The 18,013-nt window shown below is 36.6% G+C and overlaps 2 protein-coding genes across 2 annotated transcripts; one reads left to right on the plus strand and one right to left on the minus strand.

The window, feature by feature from the left end:
• Window positions 1-1,738: 1,738 nt before the first annotated feature.
• LOC149738915 (phospholipid scramblase 1-like) lies at window positions 1,739-5,660 on the plus strand. The gene is made up of 8 exons (XM_089875661.1): window positions 1,739-1,894; window positions 2,322-2,469; window positions 2,903-2,980; window positions 3,036-3,112; window positions 3,574-3,704; window positions 3,980-4,206; window positions 5,095-5,153; window positions 5,265-5,660. The coding sequence occupies exons 1-8, from the start codon at window positions 1,880-1,882 to the stop codon at window positions 5,304-5,306; spliced, it is 777 nt and encodes a 258-aa protein (XP_089731787.1). The 5' UTR covers window positions 1,739-1,879; the 3' UTR covers window positions 5,307-5,660.
• A 936-nt stretch (window positions 5,661-6,596) lies between these two features.
• On the minus strand, window positions 6,597-16,513 carry LOC149738916 (immunomodulatory peroxidase-like). The gene is made up of 22 exons (XM_089875660.1): window positions 16,378-16,513; window positions 15,995-16,133; window positions 15,511-15,617; window positions 15,018-15,179; window positions 14,350-14,508; window positions 14,187-14,297; window positions 13,709-13,858; window positions 13,341-13,468; window positions 13,025-13,138; window positions 12,543-12,703; window positions 11,781-11,920; window positions 11,308-11,476; window positions 10,792-10,961; window positions 10,108-10,326; window positions 9,694-9,915; window positions 9,311-9,438; window positions 8,810-8,942; window positions 8,402-8,528; window positions 7,899-8,062; window positions 7,352-7,381; window positions 7,009-7,044; window positions 6,597-6,951 (listed from the first exon to the last, which is right to left on the minus strand). Exons 1-22 carry the CDS (start codon window positions 16,439-16,441, stop codon window positions 6,899-6,901), a joined length of 2,886 nt encoding a protein of 961 aa, XP_089731786.1. The 5' UTR covers window positions 16,442-16,513; the 3' UTR covers window positions 6,597-6,898.
• Window positions 16,514-18,013: the final 1,500 nt, after the last annotated feature.

Genomic DNA, 18,013 nt, shown 5'->3' on the forward strand with positions numbered 1-18,013 from the left:
TTTTCATTCCATCTATACCAAAGTAATCCGACCATTGCAGAAGACCCCAGACATTTTCTTCCGTAATTTTCACGTTCCCAGTGTACATAAAATGAATTAGAGTCTTTAAGACTTCCACATCGACATCATCTAAGTTGACCTCCTGATTCCTGCCTTCTGTGGTATTTTTACAATTGCAAAGACCTTTAAAATAATCTGAAGCAGCTTCCAGCACCTGACGATGAACATGGAATACGGTTTCTTTTACTTTCAATTGAAACACATCCTCATAGTTACAGATTTCTAAAGGTCGTTCCTCTGCGTATGATTTAATGCTCAATTTAAATGTACAGGTCTCCGGACTGGAACTTCCGGAGACCTGTAGGCTCATGTCCATTGTTTCGTTCCACACTATTAGAAAGGTTGAATTGCTTTCGCTCGAAGCGAACTACAAGTAGAAACCACGTATTGACACTGATATTGGCGTAGTAGTTAAATCGTGTCCTACTATATGTATTGAAATTTTTTTTGTGTTACCTTTTTATTCTATTGTCTCGTTCCAGTTGGTATAGTATAAACGAAGAACATTCAAAGAAATATAAAACCGTACCGTCACCCGATATCCTGATCGTGTTTCAAACAATTAACAACCTTCTATGGTGGGAGTCGTGAGGTTACAGTTTTATAATTCTAAATTAAAATGTTTACCACCTAATGGGACAGAAAAATAGAATGAAAGGGTGTCTCAACTTTCCCAACCCTATACCATATTTGTATTTTGGAGAAGTACACTCAGAAAAACATTGGGTAGAAAATTAGGTAACTTTTGGGTAGTGTTGTTTATATTATATTGGGTGACCCTCCCAAGGTACCCAATATATATTCATTGGGTAAAAACAGACATTATACCCAACAATTTTGGGTGACCCCCTAAGGTACCCAATATCTAGATTGGGTATAAACAATAAGTACCCAAAAACTATGAATTTGGGTGGGCGTTAATTTTACCCAAATGATTTGGGTATCCACTACCCAAAATACAAGACTTGGGTGACCCCCCCAAGCAACCCAAGTATACCCGATCTTTTTGGGTACTAGTAACCAATATTTTTCTGAGTGTAGTACTACGACACAATATTCGAAGTAATGTCATATAGCAACCACAAAAGAATCTTTAAACTTGTTGGCCCGTGGCGCTGCAATCTATAAAGTTGAACTCTTACACACAAGTAAAACATAGCTTTTATTTAGCAGACCATGTGGCGACCTCGCCCGTTTAAACAAGTCACTTCATTGTTCTTCAACAATAAACCGGTCGTTTCAATAGTTGGTTTTATTTGATTTACCATCCATGTTTGATTGTGCTAATAATAGAAAGGTATATACGAAGGAAGCATAATGCTGTTTTATATAAGAGGCAGCAATGCAGGGTTTTTGCTCGAATTCTGTTTTCTTGTTCCAATCTGGCCAAGAAATGCTCTCAGAAAAAGAAACACACACACTTCAAAACATGTGAAAAGCGCATGTTATTACCGATTGGTGTATTTTTTCCATTAAAGGAGCTTTGAATGTGACTTGAATTTGCTAATAATAAGAAAAAGATAATAAGAAAAGCGTATGATTATATAATCTAATATCGGTGCCTCAAAATCGGTACATTAACTGTTTAAACGCAAGCGTCTTTTTCACATACGCCGAAAAGTGTAGTCAAGAGAAACAAAAAAACAGAACCTGACTAGTAAAACAGCCTTTTACGTGAAGCTAAGCATACAAAACGTTCACGCACACCTGCGCGCGAGCCAGACACGCTGTCGCAGTTCGTTAGTGTGTATGCGTTGTAGCATACAGTTGCTGTGTTACCATATCCATTATACCAAGGACAGTACGACGCTATACAGTAATGGCTCATACTCAAGTAAGCACTTATATATATATTTGTATATGTACTTAAAATGGTGTTTTTTTCGTTAAATATTAATGTTAGAGTAATATAATCGATTTTTTATAAAATAAACATATTCAAGTAATTTAGTAGTTTTTGTAAAATGTAAAGTATAGCATGGGGAAAGATGGGACACCTTTAGAACATAATATCAAAGTATCCTGTTTGTGTTTTAAACAATTAACAGTGGTCTATGGGAGTCGTAAGGATACAGTTTAATATTTTCTTGAATGTTCTTTGTTTTCTCCAAATTGAGACAATAAAAAAAGGATGAAGGTGTCATATCCCCCCCCACAACTATATGCATTTTACAACAAAAACTACTAAGTTACTCTAACATGGGGTTTTAAAACGGATTATACTGAATGCAATCGTATTTTAGTTTATTTTTTTGTATCAGCAACCATCTTTCGGTACTATATACGATGCAAGGCCCAAAACTCAATGGATGGAAATGCCAGCTTCGGTTCCAGGTTGCCCACCTGGCCTTGAATATTTAACTCAGCTGGATCAAGTTTTGATTCAGCAACAAGTCGAAATATTTGAAGGCAAGTTAATACTAGGAAAGTTGAATTAGCAACGGTGTACTTAGTAGTAGGGTGGGGAAGATAGGGCACTATTTTTCGTCCATTATCTCGTTCTATTTGATAAATAAAAAACATTAAAAGAATTATAAAACCGTATCCTAACGACTCCCACAGACCGTTGTTAATTGTTTAAAACACGATCAGGATTTTGGATATTATGTGCGAATAGTTTCCCGACTTCCCCCACCCTGCTATATATACATTCTTGTATGAAATGGTAAATGTTTTCATACTCATTAATTGTTCGTTTCGTTGGTAAACACAGAATATTTATGTAAATTCACCCACGAGACTTTAGTGCGTTGTTAACTGTTTAAAAGACGACCAGGAAATATGGGATGTTATGTGCAAGAACTATCAATCTTACCACACATTACTATAATGTATTCATTAGCAATGACGGACATTGAAACAAAGAACAGATACGCCATCAAGAATACTCTGGGGCAGCAGTGTTACTTTGCAAAAGAAGGTATGAATGTTAAAATACTAGCGTCATATTACTGAGTGTGTGGTTTGTTTTATAGAGTCGAGTCTGTTTCAAAGGCTCTGTTGTGGAACCGGGCGTGGCTTTGAAATAAAAGTAACCAACAACGCGGGTCAGGTAAGTACAGTAGAGCAACTATACCAATTGTTAACACTAATTCTCGCAAAGAAGCCGCACACAGGGTAGATAACATGAGGTTTATTTATCTCTTCAAATAAGCTTACGAAAATCAGATAATTATAATAGAGAGGGGCATAACCTACTAAAGATTGGAAAATTAGCAACAAAATGACGGTCGTTAAAAACAAGGTACGGTAAAAACTAATTTAAAAAGCAAATAAAGGCGTGGCTGCTAAACTCATACGAAAAGTGAATGAATGAATGAATGAATGAAACTTACTTTATCCTCGCGTGGCCGGAAAACGACAGTCGTTATCACACGGGTTTAACACCTCGTGCCAGCTTACGAGTTGCCATGTATGTTACTTTGTGTACGTGGCACATACGCCATACACACAAAGATAACCCTATATTTACCTACCTATAGTAGATAGAGTTAAACTTCCGTTATTTCGCAGGAAGTTATGAGAATGAGACGCAAGTTTAAATGTTGTGCAGGATGCTGCTGGTGCGCCAACAGCGACACATGCGCTTTCTATTTAGAAGTGGAATCACCAACTGGAACATTTATCGGCGGCGTGAGGCAATCGTAAGATTACAAAGTGATTTTAAACAGTTCATTGCAGTGAATTGCCTTTTTGCATGGCAACCTTCTTGCGTGTAATACTCGCATGTTTACTCGGATAACTTCACGAGTGCGTCGAATCGCTATTTGCAAGAGGGGTACATGTAATTTTGTAGGTGATTGTTTTTCTATATTAACTGACAATGTAGTGATCACTGGGTTGTGCAATTGCTGTTACGTTTTCTGCCCAGGGACACATACATTGGTAGCAGAAATGTATTTGATTTTATATTTTACAGGCAATCATGTTGGTACCCTATGTATCAAGTGATAGATGCTAACGAACGTCCGGTGTTTAATATTGATGGGCCATGTTGTCCGTGTTCTGGGCCATGCTGCACAAGCGACAACGATTTCTTGGTTACAACATCTGACGGTGCAGCCACACAAGTTGGTAAAATAACAAGAGAATACGCAGGCTTAATGAAAGAGGCTTTTACGGATGCTACTAACTTTGCTGTGACGTGTAAGTGTGTTAATCTGTGCAGAAATAATTGTGTCAAACTTACATATGCGTTTATAAGCCACGTAGTATAAAAAGTGACTGTTTTTTGTCACAGACTGCCTGTTTGCATTTTCTTTCGAGGAAAATGAAATATTTTAACATGTAAAAACAAAGTTAGCTTTTTTTACACAATTCCGTAGTTTTTATCTAACAAATTATAAAAACGAGTTTTGTTTGAAGACACTTACTTAGGCAAACATCGCGTTTATCTAACTTTTCATCGCTTTGTCTGCACTTTTTATACGACTTATATGACTCACTTTGAATCTCTTGGGAAAACATATAAAAAACATAAAATCGGACTATGAAATTTCAGTAAATCCCGTTGTCCTATATTCAAAGCAATTATATTAAAATGACTAGTATTAAAGTATTTAGAAAATGGGGTAAGATAAATACCGAGTTTTAACAATTTACAACGTCTTTTAGGGTCGTAAAGATACGGTTATAAATCTATAAACGATTTTTCGTTATCTCCAAATGGAACGATAAAAAGAAAGAAAGTATGAAAGTACCCTACCCCAAGAAAGTACCCTAACCCAACCTAATACATAGTAGCATTGGAAAAGACGGGACACCTTTAACATATAATATCCAAATATCTTGATCGTGTTTTAAGCAATTAACAACGGTCTATGGGAGTCGTGAAGAAACAGTTTTATAATTCTTTATATGTTCTTTGTTTGCTATTACCAAACGGGACGAAAAAAAAAACAGAATAAAAAGGATTCCCATCTTTGCCCACCCTACCATATATTTTAAATTCTGTTCGTTTCAAACTCTACATAGGTTTTTATTATACTTTATGTTGTAATAGTTCCAAATGAATTCTATTAAATTTGTTTTCAGTTCCAATGGACCTTGATGTGAGAATGAAAGCTGTTCTTATGGGTGCAACGCTATTGATTGTAAGTGGGTGTAAATGTGCGTTTCTATTGTATAAAGCTACGTTAATCAAGATTTACATTAGTTTATTTCATCAACAACAATGTATTGTGATTTATTATGTTGTTGTACAGGATTTCATGTATTACGAAACGGATAAGAATAACGATTCGTAAGCGGAAGTTGCTTTGTACACGTTTCTAAAGAAAACCCAAAGAAGCGGTTCTTTGTTAAAGACTTTGGTGCATTTCAAGCACGGTTTCTGATTTGAAAAAGTGTATATTACTGTGGGGTAAGATGGATACAGCACATGATATCTCATGTTCCCATAACTCGTTTTTAACAATCGACCATACTCATTCAGAGTCGTAAGGATACAGTTATATAATTCTGTAAATATCCTAATTTACCAAACGGGACGGTAAAACAAAATGAAAACATAAACCATCTTACCCTTACTTTCTATAGATAGTATATGTAACTTGCACAGACATTACGAAATTACATTAATAAATCTGCAATGCAAAACTTTTTAAAATATACTTTTTTTTCGCCGCCATTAAACTGCTGGCCTAGCATTATAACAGCAAACTTACGCTTACACATAATTAGTTTAGTAAGATAGAAATATGTCAATGAAGTTCCGGTGTGTGTAGGCAAGTGACATTTGATCTATTATTTGTTGTGAATGCAGACTAGGATAATATAAACAATGTGCACTGAGTATAGTACGTTTGGGTAAGATAGGATATAACATATAAGCTCGTGCGCCAATGATCTTGCCTTGGAAAATATATAGTAGGGTGGGGGACGATGGGACACCTTTTCGTTCTATTTTCTCGTCCAATTTGGTGGGAAGCATATCAAATTAAAAGAATTATAAAACCTTATCCCTAGGACTCCCATATACTGATGTTAAGTGTATAAAACACGATCAGGATGTTTGGATATTATGTGCTAAAAGTGTCCCATCTTCCCCAACCCTATTGTATAGTAATGTGAGGTCTTAAAATATAGAAAATAATATCTAGATATCCTGACCGTGTTTTAAACAATTAAGAACAGTCTTATGGCGAATCTCGAGAATACTGTTTTATCACTGTTTGTTTACTACCAAAGGCGACGAGAAAATAGAATAAAAAAGTGTCCCATCTTCTCCCACCCAACCATATGACAAATTAAAATGCATGATGGACGAAAATGGTATGATTATATATTTTGTATCTAACTAGATTATTTAAAGGCCGCTGGATGGTGATATAGGACCTAATAAGATAATAAAAGAAATAACAAGATAATGGCAGAAGCAGAAACAAAACTCCGGTTAATTTATCTATTTGAACTGTATAGCTCAAATGCTGCTTTTAATGGACGTTTTTTTTATCTTCACAGGACTTCATGTACTTCGAATACGCATTTCTTTAACGTCTGCTATAACTGAATGAACCACAGCTTCTACGCGTGAATACCGCATGGTGTGTTTATATAAAACGCCTCAAATCAACCATCTTCAGCGCCTTTAAACCTCATACTGTTTATCTTCATATAAGTTCAACCTCATACTGTATATTCTGTAAGTTCAACTTCATATATGCTTTCATACGTTTCTGGTACATCTATTTCAAATTACATTATAAAATACATGGTACATGTTACAGAATACAAATATATATCATCTAATAAAAACATCACATTAAAATACATATCTGAAGCAGAGATGATCTCTATTCCATCCGAGGTACTACTGTAACAACTGTACAGTTCTATCTTATGCGCAACACAACCCGTATGTGTAACACATGAATCTTGCTTGCCGAGTAACTGCAATAACATGTCGGTTAGCATATTTAATTTATTTCTGTATAAAATATTACAAACCTCTACGTGATATGCGAGTTGAAGCTGTTGTGACGCCTATGATTAAATGAAAAGAGTTATAATAAATTGGATTGTATGAAATAGAATGAAAAGGTTTTCCATCTTTCCCCACCCTATACTATGTTATACAACACGAATTCATTGTCGGTTATTGCAATGTGGGGTCAGATGGATGCCGATAGCACAAAACATCCCATATTCTCAAATCGTGTTTTTAACAATTTCTTTTTAATCAAATAAAATAGAAAGAAAACGTGAACCATCTTTTCCCAACCAATACTTGACTTTTATGGCAGCTTAACAAATAGTTTTACATGGTATATTATGTATAGGGTATATTTACCTGGTCTTGGCGTGCTGGCGCTGTTAACAACTGCAATGTAATAGACATGGGTAGGTTATCTATAGGCAGTTATCGCTGTGTGCAATTCTTATACCGTATTGATATTTTGTACTTGTGTTTAAGGGGCTCTTGTTGTCAGTTAATTACCAAACCATGCTATAATTAGAACAGTCAAATAAAGAATAAAACAATAAACACTCACAAAGTTACATAAGTATTAACCCTTAAGTACGGGGTTTCTGAAACAGAACATCCATGTTATAACGACTACCGTTGCCCCGCCATGCAAGAATAAATAGGTTTTCATTTACTCAAAATATTTATATAGTATAGGGTGATGGGGTAAGATAGGCCGACTTTTATTCTATTTTCTTGTACCATTTGGTTAAAAACAAAGAACATTCAAAGAATTATCAGATCGTATCTTCACGACACCCACAGACCGTTGTTAATTGTTTAAAACACAATCAGGATTTTTTGATATTATGTGTGTCCCGTCTCCCCCCAACCTTATACTTTCATACATAAATCTATGTTGGTTGGTTACCTGGGCACTTGTATCTAACTTCATAATCTCGACACTTTCTTCCCGATGGTTGATCTTTATGCAAACATACGAAACCGCGTCTCAAACTCATGTGTGTTACGTCATTGGTATCGGAAGCGGGGGTTTTACCGTCCACTGTTCGAGCCTCCATCGCTATCGGGACTCTGCATTGGAGAATTATTTTGTGTGTATAGGGTCCACGTGTACTAAGGCAGTCGTTTATAGTATTTTTAAATATTCAATATCAGGTAACTACATGTAGTAGATTGGGGTAAAATGGTTCACGTTTACGTTGTATTTTCCCCGTCCCATTTTGTAGTAAGCAAAAAGTACAGATTTATAGTAACCGTATTCTGGCGATTCTAAAACAGTGTTTTTAACTGGTACAAAAATGCATTAAATGAGGTATGCTAATGGTATCCTATCCTTCCCACAGTACTGTAACAGCAGTACAGCACGTCATCTTATATGGTCAACACAACTATCATCAAGTCGATACTTACCGGCACAACCCCGGAGTTCCCCTAGCTCGATACAAATACTCTGTATCTCCAACTTTCCCTGCAGGAGTGTCTCGGTTGATCCATTCTGTCCACTGACTCTTTTCTTCAGGGTTACGTAGAGAAAATTCTAACACAATATATAACTATATAAAAAAAAACAGTGAAGTCTATAGTTATACAACATGAAATCTCAAAATCGGTATTACCGTATATGTATATGACTTTATTATAGACTGCTATGCAGCCATAGCGGTTTCAAATCGCTTTGTTAAGCTTCAGTTGTGCTTAGGAAATATTGTTCTCAGATTTGATTGGTATAATATTTTTATGTGCGGCTCTTATAGAATAACGCTGTCGCCGAAGTGTAACTGAGCGATTTAATTAGTCTGTATTTAAAAATTTGCTTACCGTCTCCTTTCCGGCACAAATATCGAACTCTGTAATCGCTGCATCTTCGGTTTCTTTGATCGATTCCTTTACAAACCAAGCCTAAGATTGGGCTGTATTCGATTAAAGGTTCTCCAGTTTCGCTTGCAGGAATCTAGATTTTAAAACTTTAAGTTACACATCTGTGTAATAACCTTACTAGCGTCGGCACAGTGTTTGGCGCGCCTGCTTCTAGCCCAGGAGAATTATGGGTTTCTTGGGCAAGATACTCTTCAACCTTGTTGTCATTTGGGGGGCTGTCAACATTTTCAGCCAACATTAAAAGATCCCAAAAAGCAAAGTTACATACGTAGCAACTCATAAGCGGCACGAGGTGTATCAAACGGATCACTCGTATGTTATAACGACTGCCGTTAGCCCCGCCACGGCATGACAGATAAATTACATTTATTCAACCATTACAGACGGACAAGGGACCCCATTTGGCAATACCCACCATCATACAATGCGACGCTAACTTACTCCAGCAGTGGTTTGAGCTTGTATGGCGAGCGGTTTGAAACACCCGACTTGATCAGGAACTCTAGATTCGTCATCGTCGTTTACTCTTCTATCCGGTGTAGAGTTATCAACCCAATCAGTCCAAAACACTTTAAAATAAAACAAAACGTTAACAAAAACAACTATATAGTACTGTGGGATAAGATGGAATACTGTTAGCACCGAAATCCCAACTTTGCTGATCGTGTTTTGGACAGTTAATAACGCTTAATAACGAGTTCTGTGACTATGGTTATATAATTCCGTAAATATTCTTTGTTAACCACCAAATAGGACGAAAAAAGAGAATAAAAGCATGACCCTTCTTACCCTAACCAACCATTCATACTTTGTAGAAGACTTACACTGTTCAGTTTCAACTTGTGGGTAGTCACTGTACCGAATCGTTCCTGGCGGGCACTGGAATCGAACCTGGGTCCTGCCGTTCACGACCTTCGTCTCTGTTTCCAAAACTTCTCGGCAAACTTCGTCGATACGATGACGTAGCAAGTGGTTAAAAGTTTCAGCAACAGTAAGCTCCATACCGCCTCTTGTGTAAGTCGGAAACCAAACTGTCCATTCGGAATCTGTAATTATATAAAAGAGTTACCATCAGCGAAGATCTTTTTTTAAGATTGATTTCACTTTTTTTAGAGTCTAACAATTTAATAGTTACTACTGCGTTGGACCAATTACAATAGCTTACTATAAAAAGTTAAAACCTGATTGCCAAATTTTTTAAACAAGTTTGTAAACTTGATTGCAAAACAAATACACACCATAAGAATCAGCATCAGTATTCTGTGGCACATCCTGGGTTTGTGCTGGAGCCCCGACCCTCCAGGGTTCAAGGTTAAGTGCTGGGAACTCAGAACATTGGAGTCTCCTGTTTCCCCTGCCCTCCACTTTCATTGGGTTTTGCTGCACAGTTCGTGTGTCGGATGCTGTATCGCATAAAAGTCGAGGGAAGCTGTATTCTCTTATCGCTGTAAGTTGGTCTAAAAGTAAAAGCAACCAATATTTAGTTTTTCTTATATATAGTAGGTCGGGGTAAAATGGTATGTGTTTTTAATACTTTTCCTACCTAAAATAGGTCGGGGTAAAATGGTACGTGTTTTTAATACTTTTCCTACCTAAAATAGGTTGGGGTAAAATGGTACGTGTTTTCAATATTTTTTATCGTCTTGATTTGTAATAAACAAAAAATATTTGCAGGATTAAATAATAGAAATCTAAAATATCGTTGTTAATTTTAAAACTCGATCAGGTATATGGGATGTAATTGTCATGACGGTATACATTTTATTTCACAGTACTGTACGTGGAATGTCTATTTTAATCTTACATGTAAAAATTCAAGGTAATCTTACATGTAAAAATTCATTATTATGCTCGTTCATAATGCCATATATGCTGCGTACGACTGCTTTAGTAATAAAACACAAATATCACTTTCGCCTAACCTGGTGTGAAATATTGAAACACTCCACCGTTTTCGAACCAGAACCGGTCACCCCTTCGAATATCACGAAACTGGTATCCAATGAGACAAGCGAATGTTGGCCCAACAGCGCCACCACGCACCGGTGTTTCTGACACCCCTCCAATGTAGAGATCAATGTCGTCAACATTGCTGTATATACGAGAAAGTTATTCTAATTTTTTTATTCTAAAATTCCAGAAATATTATTTTAAAGACTTTCCTTGTAGAATGAAGGTATCTTATCTACCTTTACGTGGCCGAAAAACGACATTTGTTAAACACATGTGTTCTGTTTTATACAATCCATGCCCGCTTACGAGTTAGAACTTATGTAACATTGTGAGCAAATAATTTTTTTGTATGTATCGCCGAAGGTTTGGACAACCCATAAGTTACCACTTGGTTGGACTGTTGGGCTGGACATACGCCCACAGTGATAGCAGCGACAAGAAAAATAAAGATGGACTTAGAAACACCAACATTCAGTACAAAACACCTGTATAACTCTTTCAAATTTCTTCTAGCCGTCCTTGGTATCTCGGTAAGCTGGTCAAAGTCTGTTACTCGAGTCAAACCACAAAACTCCCTCCATTCGTTGTAACCAGGCAAGCCATGATCACGACCACGCTGTATATTTCTTGCCATTAAATCGAAGCCAAATTTGCCTGTAATAAAAAAGAATGCATTGTTAACCATATGTGCATACTATTAGTTATATATATACATATATGTGCATAAATTGCTTTTATTGAGTTTGTCCGTTTAAAAATGATACAAGCGGTATATATGCTATTGTATATGTTTGTAACCACAACTCTGTAATCTAACGTAATTAAAAATACAAATACAGCACAGATAAGTGTTATACATACAATCGGCACAACCATGTAGCTTACGAGTTTTTCGACATATCTACACATTCTGCCTTTAAGTATACTGTAACATATAATATACCACCATCTTACACACCTTGCTCTGCAAACAGAAAGTTTCGTAAATCCTCAGTAAACGTTGGATCGACAGCCATGGCCGCGTCTTTGGCAAGACCTCTCATAATTGAATTCACACCACCGCGCGATTCGTCCAGTATTGGCTCGCTATTGAAGTAACTACATAGTGGAAAAGTAGATGTTAAAATGTGCTGTAAACGAACAGTCTCAATTTAGTACTGTGGGGCAAGATGGGATGCCGGTAAACATAAAACACATATTTTCTAATCATGTTTTTAACAATGAATAAGCGGGGGTATGGCTTCTCTGAAATTGTCTGTTTACAATCAAAATGTAAAATAGAGAGTGAAAATATGTCTCATTTTATCCCACCCTACTACGCTAATGTGGTGCATTAAAAAGCCCGAAAAAGTTCAGACTTACTTGTGCTTCCGCTTCGGCATTGCTTACACTTGCGTTAAAGATGCACTAACTATTGGAAAATTCACTCAACTAAACTCAATATCTTTTGTACTGCATCACTTTGTGGGGCTAGCACCATAAATATTCACCTAATTAAAACTAACACCCTAACCGGCTTCACAAGCACTATTCTGCATCCACAATAAAACAAACGCCTAAAACTCCCAGTCAAGCGCTGCAGAGCAAAATAAAGAAAAAAGGCGCCGACAAAAAGCGCGTTCTGCGACCAATAATAATAAACGCTGAACAAATTTCCGCACACAGAGCACGTTTTACATGCGTTACAATCTACTAGTTTCAACAAGTTGTTTCGACTGACCTGTCTTTTAGTCGAAACCTAGATCCTTGGTTTCCAGACCAGCTTGGACTAATTCGAGTTAGATACATGCGGATCTGGCTATGTCCGAATCGAAATGCAGCAGTCGCAAATGCATTAGACACTGTTGCATCATAAGTTGCATCATATCCGTACCAATATCCCTGTGTGGAAAACGCGTTAATATAGTACTGTACGGTAAGGTGTTTGCATTTATACGCTATTTCCTTATCGTAATTTAACGTTAGCACATCATGCATATACTATGTTTTCTCATTGTTTTTTTTTTAACAATTAACGACGCTGTTTTACACTTATTAGTACACAGTCGTACAATTCTGGGTATATCATTTTTTCAATTCAATACTAAACGGGAAGATATAAAAGACAGTGGAACATGGTCACCTTTACCTCAACCCGTCTAGTTGCAAGTACTTCATGTATATATCTGTCAATTACTCCGAGTATAAATTTTCACTACTTACGTTTGATACAGGGTTTAGTCCAAATCGTCGCATGTGTTCCTCGCCGATAATAACTGGTAGGAAATATTTGAAGGTGACGAATTGCTCCGTTGCTGTCAGAATAGCTCTGGTTGTCTAAAGCGAGCAAAAAATCAATTGTTTAGGTTGATTTTGAAAAATATGATTTGGGGTAAGATGGTACATCACCGGCACCAACGCTCTTGTAAAGCTGTGAGGCTACAATTATATAATTCATTAAATGCTCTTTGTTTACTAACAAATGGGAGGAGAAAAAACTATGTTCCATCTTACCCCCACTCTACAATACGAAACTTACATCAAATATTTTCTTTCCGTTCCATGCAGGGTTAATAGTATGGAGATGGTTTGCTATTTGGTTATGCTTTCTTAAGATGATTGTGTGTACTGATGCAAGGCCCGTATTTTCGTTCACTCGCTTGTCGCCTGTATAAAACGTTGGTTTCTTATTGGGACAAAATATGTCCCAACACACTAGTCTTAAAAGTTGTTTAAATTATCAGCCATAACCAGAATATTTAAAAAATAATCCCCCACAAAACTACACATTTGTTAACTCGTAAAAGCGCAAAAGATGTATGAAGCAGAACACCTGTGTGAAAACGACGTTGCCCACCACGCGAGGATAAATCATTTCATTTAATAATATATTTCTAAGGTACTGACCGGCAACGAAACAAGGAATATTAGTTGGTTTATGAAGATTCCTTGGACAAGACATGCCCGAGCTCACCATCGAGTCAACTTCACTCTGGAGAGGCAGTGTTTTCTCAGTGCCGTGGTAATGCATTCTCTGTACTTTCAATTCTCCTATATCTATATAAGCAAAAGAAATCAAGGTACATGTATTAGTATTTTGTTACTTCTGCTATACCAGATTTAACGTAAAATATTGTTTTCGACTTATCTGGTATGAACACATTGTTTCGTCTGCCATTTGTATATGGTAGGGTGGGAGGAAATGTGACACCGTTTTATTTCTTGTCCCGTTTAGTAGTAAACAAAGAATTATAAAACGGTTTTCTTGAGACTCCCATATACCGTGGTTAGTGGTTTAAAACAAGATCGGGATATTTGGATATTATGTGCTAAAGGTGTCCCGTCTTCCCCTACCCTATACTATATGTTTAGAAGCCAACCATACTTGATTCTGGGTCCAGCAATGCGTCCAAATGCTCTTGAGTGTTCCCATATATTGTACCAAGATCTATAAATCCACTGATAGCATTCATCTGCTGCCTTACTTCGGTATCACCTTTAAAATCAACATTTAACCAACAATTTTTTTTTTACGAAAAACCACTTACAGTTGCTGCCAGCTGTATCAGGTACAGGCTGTGAACGCTTGAAGGAAAAACAAGTTTTATTTTCCGTCCGTCGTTGTATGTCGTCCACCGGTATAGGAATGTTCATACATTCTTGTGATGGATTACTGCAGCTACACTGTACGGGTGTCCCGTCGTAGTCTGTTGGATAAAACATATGGTGTTGTAGTGTCTGGCATATACCAAATTTAGAGAAGTTGGCACACAATAAATGCGACATAGTGCTCATAAATTGTGGTATACTTTATATATAGTAGGGTGGGGAAGAAGGGACATCTTTTCAATCGGTTATTTCGTCCCATTTGGTAGCTAACAAACATAATTCAAAGAAGTATAAAACTGTATTCCCTTGACTCATATATTCCGTTTTTAATTGCTTAAAACACAATCCAGTTATTTGAATGTTATGTGCTAAAGGTGTCCCGTATTCCTCCCCATTTTTATTTACAGATCACAGTTTGCACTTTGCCGTTTCCAGCTTATAAAAGTGCGCAGTCCGTTACAGTCATTTTGGATGTTTGTGGCCTTAAAGTAAAGGATGTTGTGTACAATCAAGCTACATGTTTTTATAGCGTTCACAATGTACTTTTGTCCCATACTTTATTTATTAAAATAGAAGCAATCACGTGATTTACATTCTAAGTTCTTACTTTTTTCAGTGTTTGGCGTCCTTGAAATATCATGTACAATATATTGTCCCCACCATGGTACAAGATGGGAGAGACTTGGTGATTGTTGCGTCACAGATGACGTCATCGTGGTTGAAATGACTCTCGGCGAAGGAAGGCTACCACCAAAGCCCCGTGGAAGTCCTAAATAGGTAATAACACAAAAATATTAAAATCTATATATGCAATGTGTATGTTGCTAAAATATACTTATTTGTTAGGGTGAGGTAAGATGGCCCGCATTTTATTTTATTTTATCGTCACATTTGGTAGTAAAACAAGGAATATTTACAGAATTATGTATCTGCATTGTCGTAGTTTTAAGATATAACGATGAGTTCTTAAAACACGATTAAGAAATATGGGCCGGATGTTATGTGGCTAACGGCATCCATTACACATGACGTGTACCTGCTGTATCTATTAAAGTTTGTAGTCTATTGATACCACCATTAAAATTAAGTGATTCTATTACCTATTTTGTTAGCGTATTTTGCTGGTAGCAGTCTCTTGTGTGACCTTTTCGCTCTTCCCCTGTTCTTGTCAATTCTGTTGTTGCAGGTCCCATCCACTGTTACGAACCTTTACAACAAGACATATTTATTGTTTATCAATAAGGCAGACTTATATTTTTAATAAAATGCCCACAAGCCTTTTTGTCGGTATTTCGCCAATTTCCCCTATGTTTTGTAATGTTCTATTTCAATAGATCAAGGAAATAATAAAGTGGGGTAAAATGGGACAAGTTTTCATTCTCATTTCTTTTCCTCATAACCGGACTTTTACGACTCTAAAATAGCGTTGTTAATTGTTTAAAACACGATCAGGAAATATGAGATTTAAATACTAACGATATCCCATCTTACCTCGCACTATATTTTAATTGAGCTAGCAACGACTAAAATATGTTATTTAAAGTATTCAAAAAATAGTTGGGCCTCCATAGTTTTGTTAAAAACCTGTGATTCTGAACAGTGGGGCAAGATGGTTGATGGAAACAAGTTGATGTATCTGGTGGGACAGTGGGTCTAATATCTGATGAAGTTGGTACCACGGGAGTTAATCTTCTTCGAGAGATGACTGTCTTTATCGAATCGTCTGGAACATATGAAGTTTAAGGTGAGAAAAAATGTATAAATTCAGTGCTATCAAACATTGTCCATCAAAGAAACGCTAATACATATAAGTCATGATAAAAGTAAAATATATGCATATAAACGTTGAATTTTAAGGTATATAAATGTGTACATGCCCCGCCACGTGAGAATAAAAATTTGCATTTCTTCTCTGTTTGCATTGGGCACTTAAATAAAACATTAGTACATTCACTGTAGAATCTTACCTGTACCCAAAACGAAACACAACTTTACACTTAACAGGATGAATACCACGCAAGTTGTTCTCATTATTTACTAAAAGTTTTACCTAAAAAATAACAATTTGTACGGCGCCGTAGCACATTGGTTAGCACGCTTAGCCCAGAAGGCACGGGTTCGAGGCTTGGGGGTGCTACTATTTCAGAAGATCGCAGAAATCCTCCCAAGAATAATTAACGACAAATGCTGTACTCGTAATTAAGTGGGCACGAAGTGAACTTGTGTTATAACGAACGACGTTGCCTCCCCCACGCGGCGATAAATAATAAGTTACATATAATCAACCACTTTTTCAAGTTTTACATTCCAGATTTCACATTTGGTTTTCCCCGAACGCTAATTCTTAAGTATGAAATACCGCGCTCGTTTACATTGTCTTTTATTGAGATACTCCCTGTAATTAGAGATAAATATTATGCCGACCACATTCAATTAAACTTATCTAGAAACACGGTTTTAATTGAAATAACGAATAAACATTATGCCTGTACAATCTGACCGACGCCGACGTGTAATTAGGGACGAAATTGCTTGGACTTAACGGAAAGCGGTAACTGCGGCTATTATGTAATGGATTTAAGAAACGTCTGGCGATAGAGCTACAGAAATTAGGCGTGACGTCACGGTAATTGTAAGTTTCTTTTCTGAGAGATGGTAATGTAAAAGTAACTTTGTGTCTCAGTGAAACATACGTGCCGACGTTACGTCAAAGTTTTAATTTGACTTTTCCTTGCAATATTAGTCTAATATGACGTCATGAAGTTATATTCAAAAATTAACCGAGGAAAAATTTCCCGACGTATAGCTTATACACTCGCGGCAATCGGTTAATGCTAAAACTGCTGGCATGAAATGTCAACGGCTCGGTTAGCATTTGCCTGCATTCAGAAATTTGCATGTTATAATTTTGACGCAATTAATGGTGTTGGTATAGTAGGTGGGGAAGACGGGACACATTTAGCACATATTGTCCAAATATCCTGTTCTTGTTTTAAACAACCAACAACAGTCTATGGAAGTCGTAGGATACAGTTTTATATTTCTTCGAATGTTCTTTGTTTACTAACAAATGGGCCAAGAAAATAGAATGAAAAAGTGTTCTATCTTTCCCCACCCTACTATATTAAATACACAATAAAATTTGAATTTTAAGACAGTGGTTTTTTAATATGTTATAGAAATATTGTGCCTGCTTAAACAGCTGTATATGATATTATGACCATATACAATCTTAAATGTAAATCCCCCATTTTAAAACGTGATTAATACAACATTCTTTGTATTAAAATAGTTCCGTCTGTTACTTCCTTAATCACGTAAGGACAGAATGACAGATTGGGTACCAAAATAGTTTATTCCAACCCGTTTTGTATGTATTATGGGTTTGTTTGCGGATTTGGTGCTGATGTTGCAATTGGATGAACACGCTGCAGCTGTATGCTACTCTTAACTATTTCGTGTTGCGGTGTTTTGTGTTGTACAAGTATTTCGTGTTGCGGTGTTTTGGCGTATTATTAGAAAGGGATTTTTTGATGACTAAATTAAACTGATTTGAAATTACCGGAGGCAAATGTACGCTGCTGCTCCGAGATCGGCACACGA

The sequence above is a fragment of the Ciona robusta genome, chromosome 3, assembly GCF_009617815.1.
Source record: "Ciona robusta chromosome 3, ASM961781v2".
NCBI classification, from domain to species: domain Eukaryota; kingdom Metazoa; phylum Chordata; class Ascidiacea; order Phlebobranchia; family Cionidae; genus Ciona; species Ciona robusta.

Coding starts and splice junctions, on each gene's coding strand:
- LOC149738916 (XM_089875660.1), bottom strand. CDS start 16,441: ATGAGAACAACTTGCGTGGTATTCATCCTGTTAAGTGTAAAGTTGTGT. Junction 12,704..13,024: donor GACTAAACCCTGTATCAAAC/GTAAGTAGTGAA, acceptor TTTTCCACACAG/GGATATTGGTACGGATATGA. Junction 8,063..8,401: donor GGAACTCCGGGGTTGTGCCG/GTAAGTATCGAC, acceptor TCTCCAATGCAG/AGTCCCGATAGCGATGGAGG.
- LOC149738915 (XM_089875661.1), top strand. Junction 3,113..3,573: donor TAACCAACAACGCGGGTCAG/GTAAGTACAGTA, acceptor GTTATTTCGCAG/GAAGTTATGAGAATGAGACG. Junction 4,207..5,094: donor TACTAACTTTGCTGTGACGT/GTAAGTGTGTTA, acceptor ATTTGTTTTCAG/TTCCAATGGACCTTGATGTG.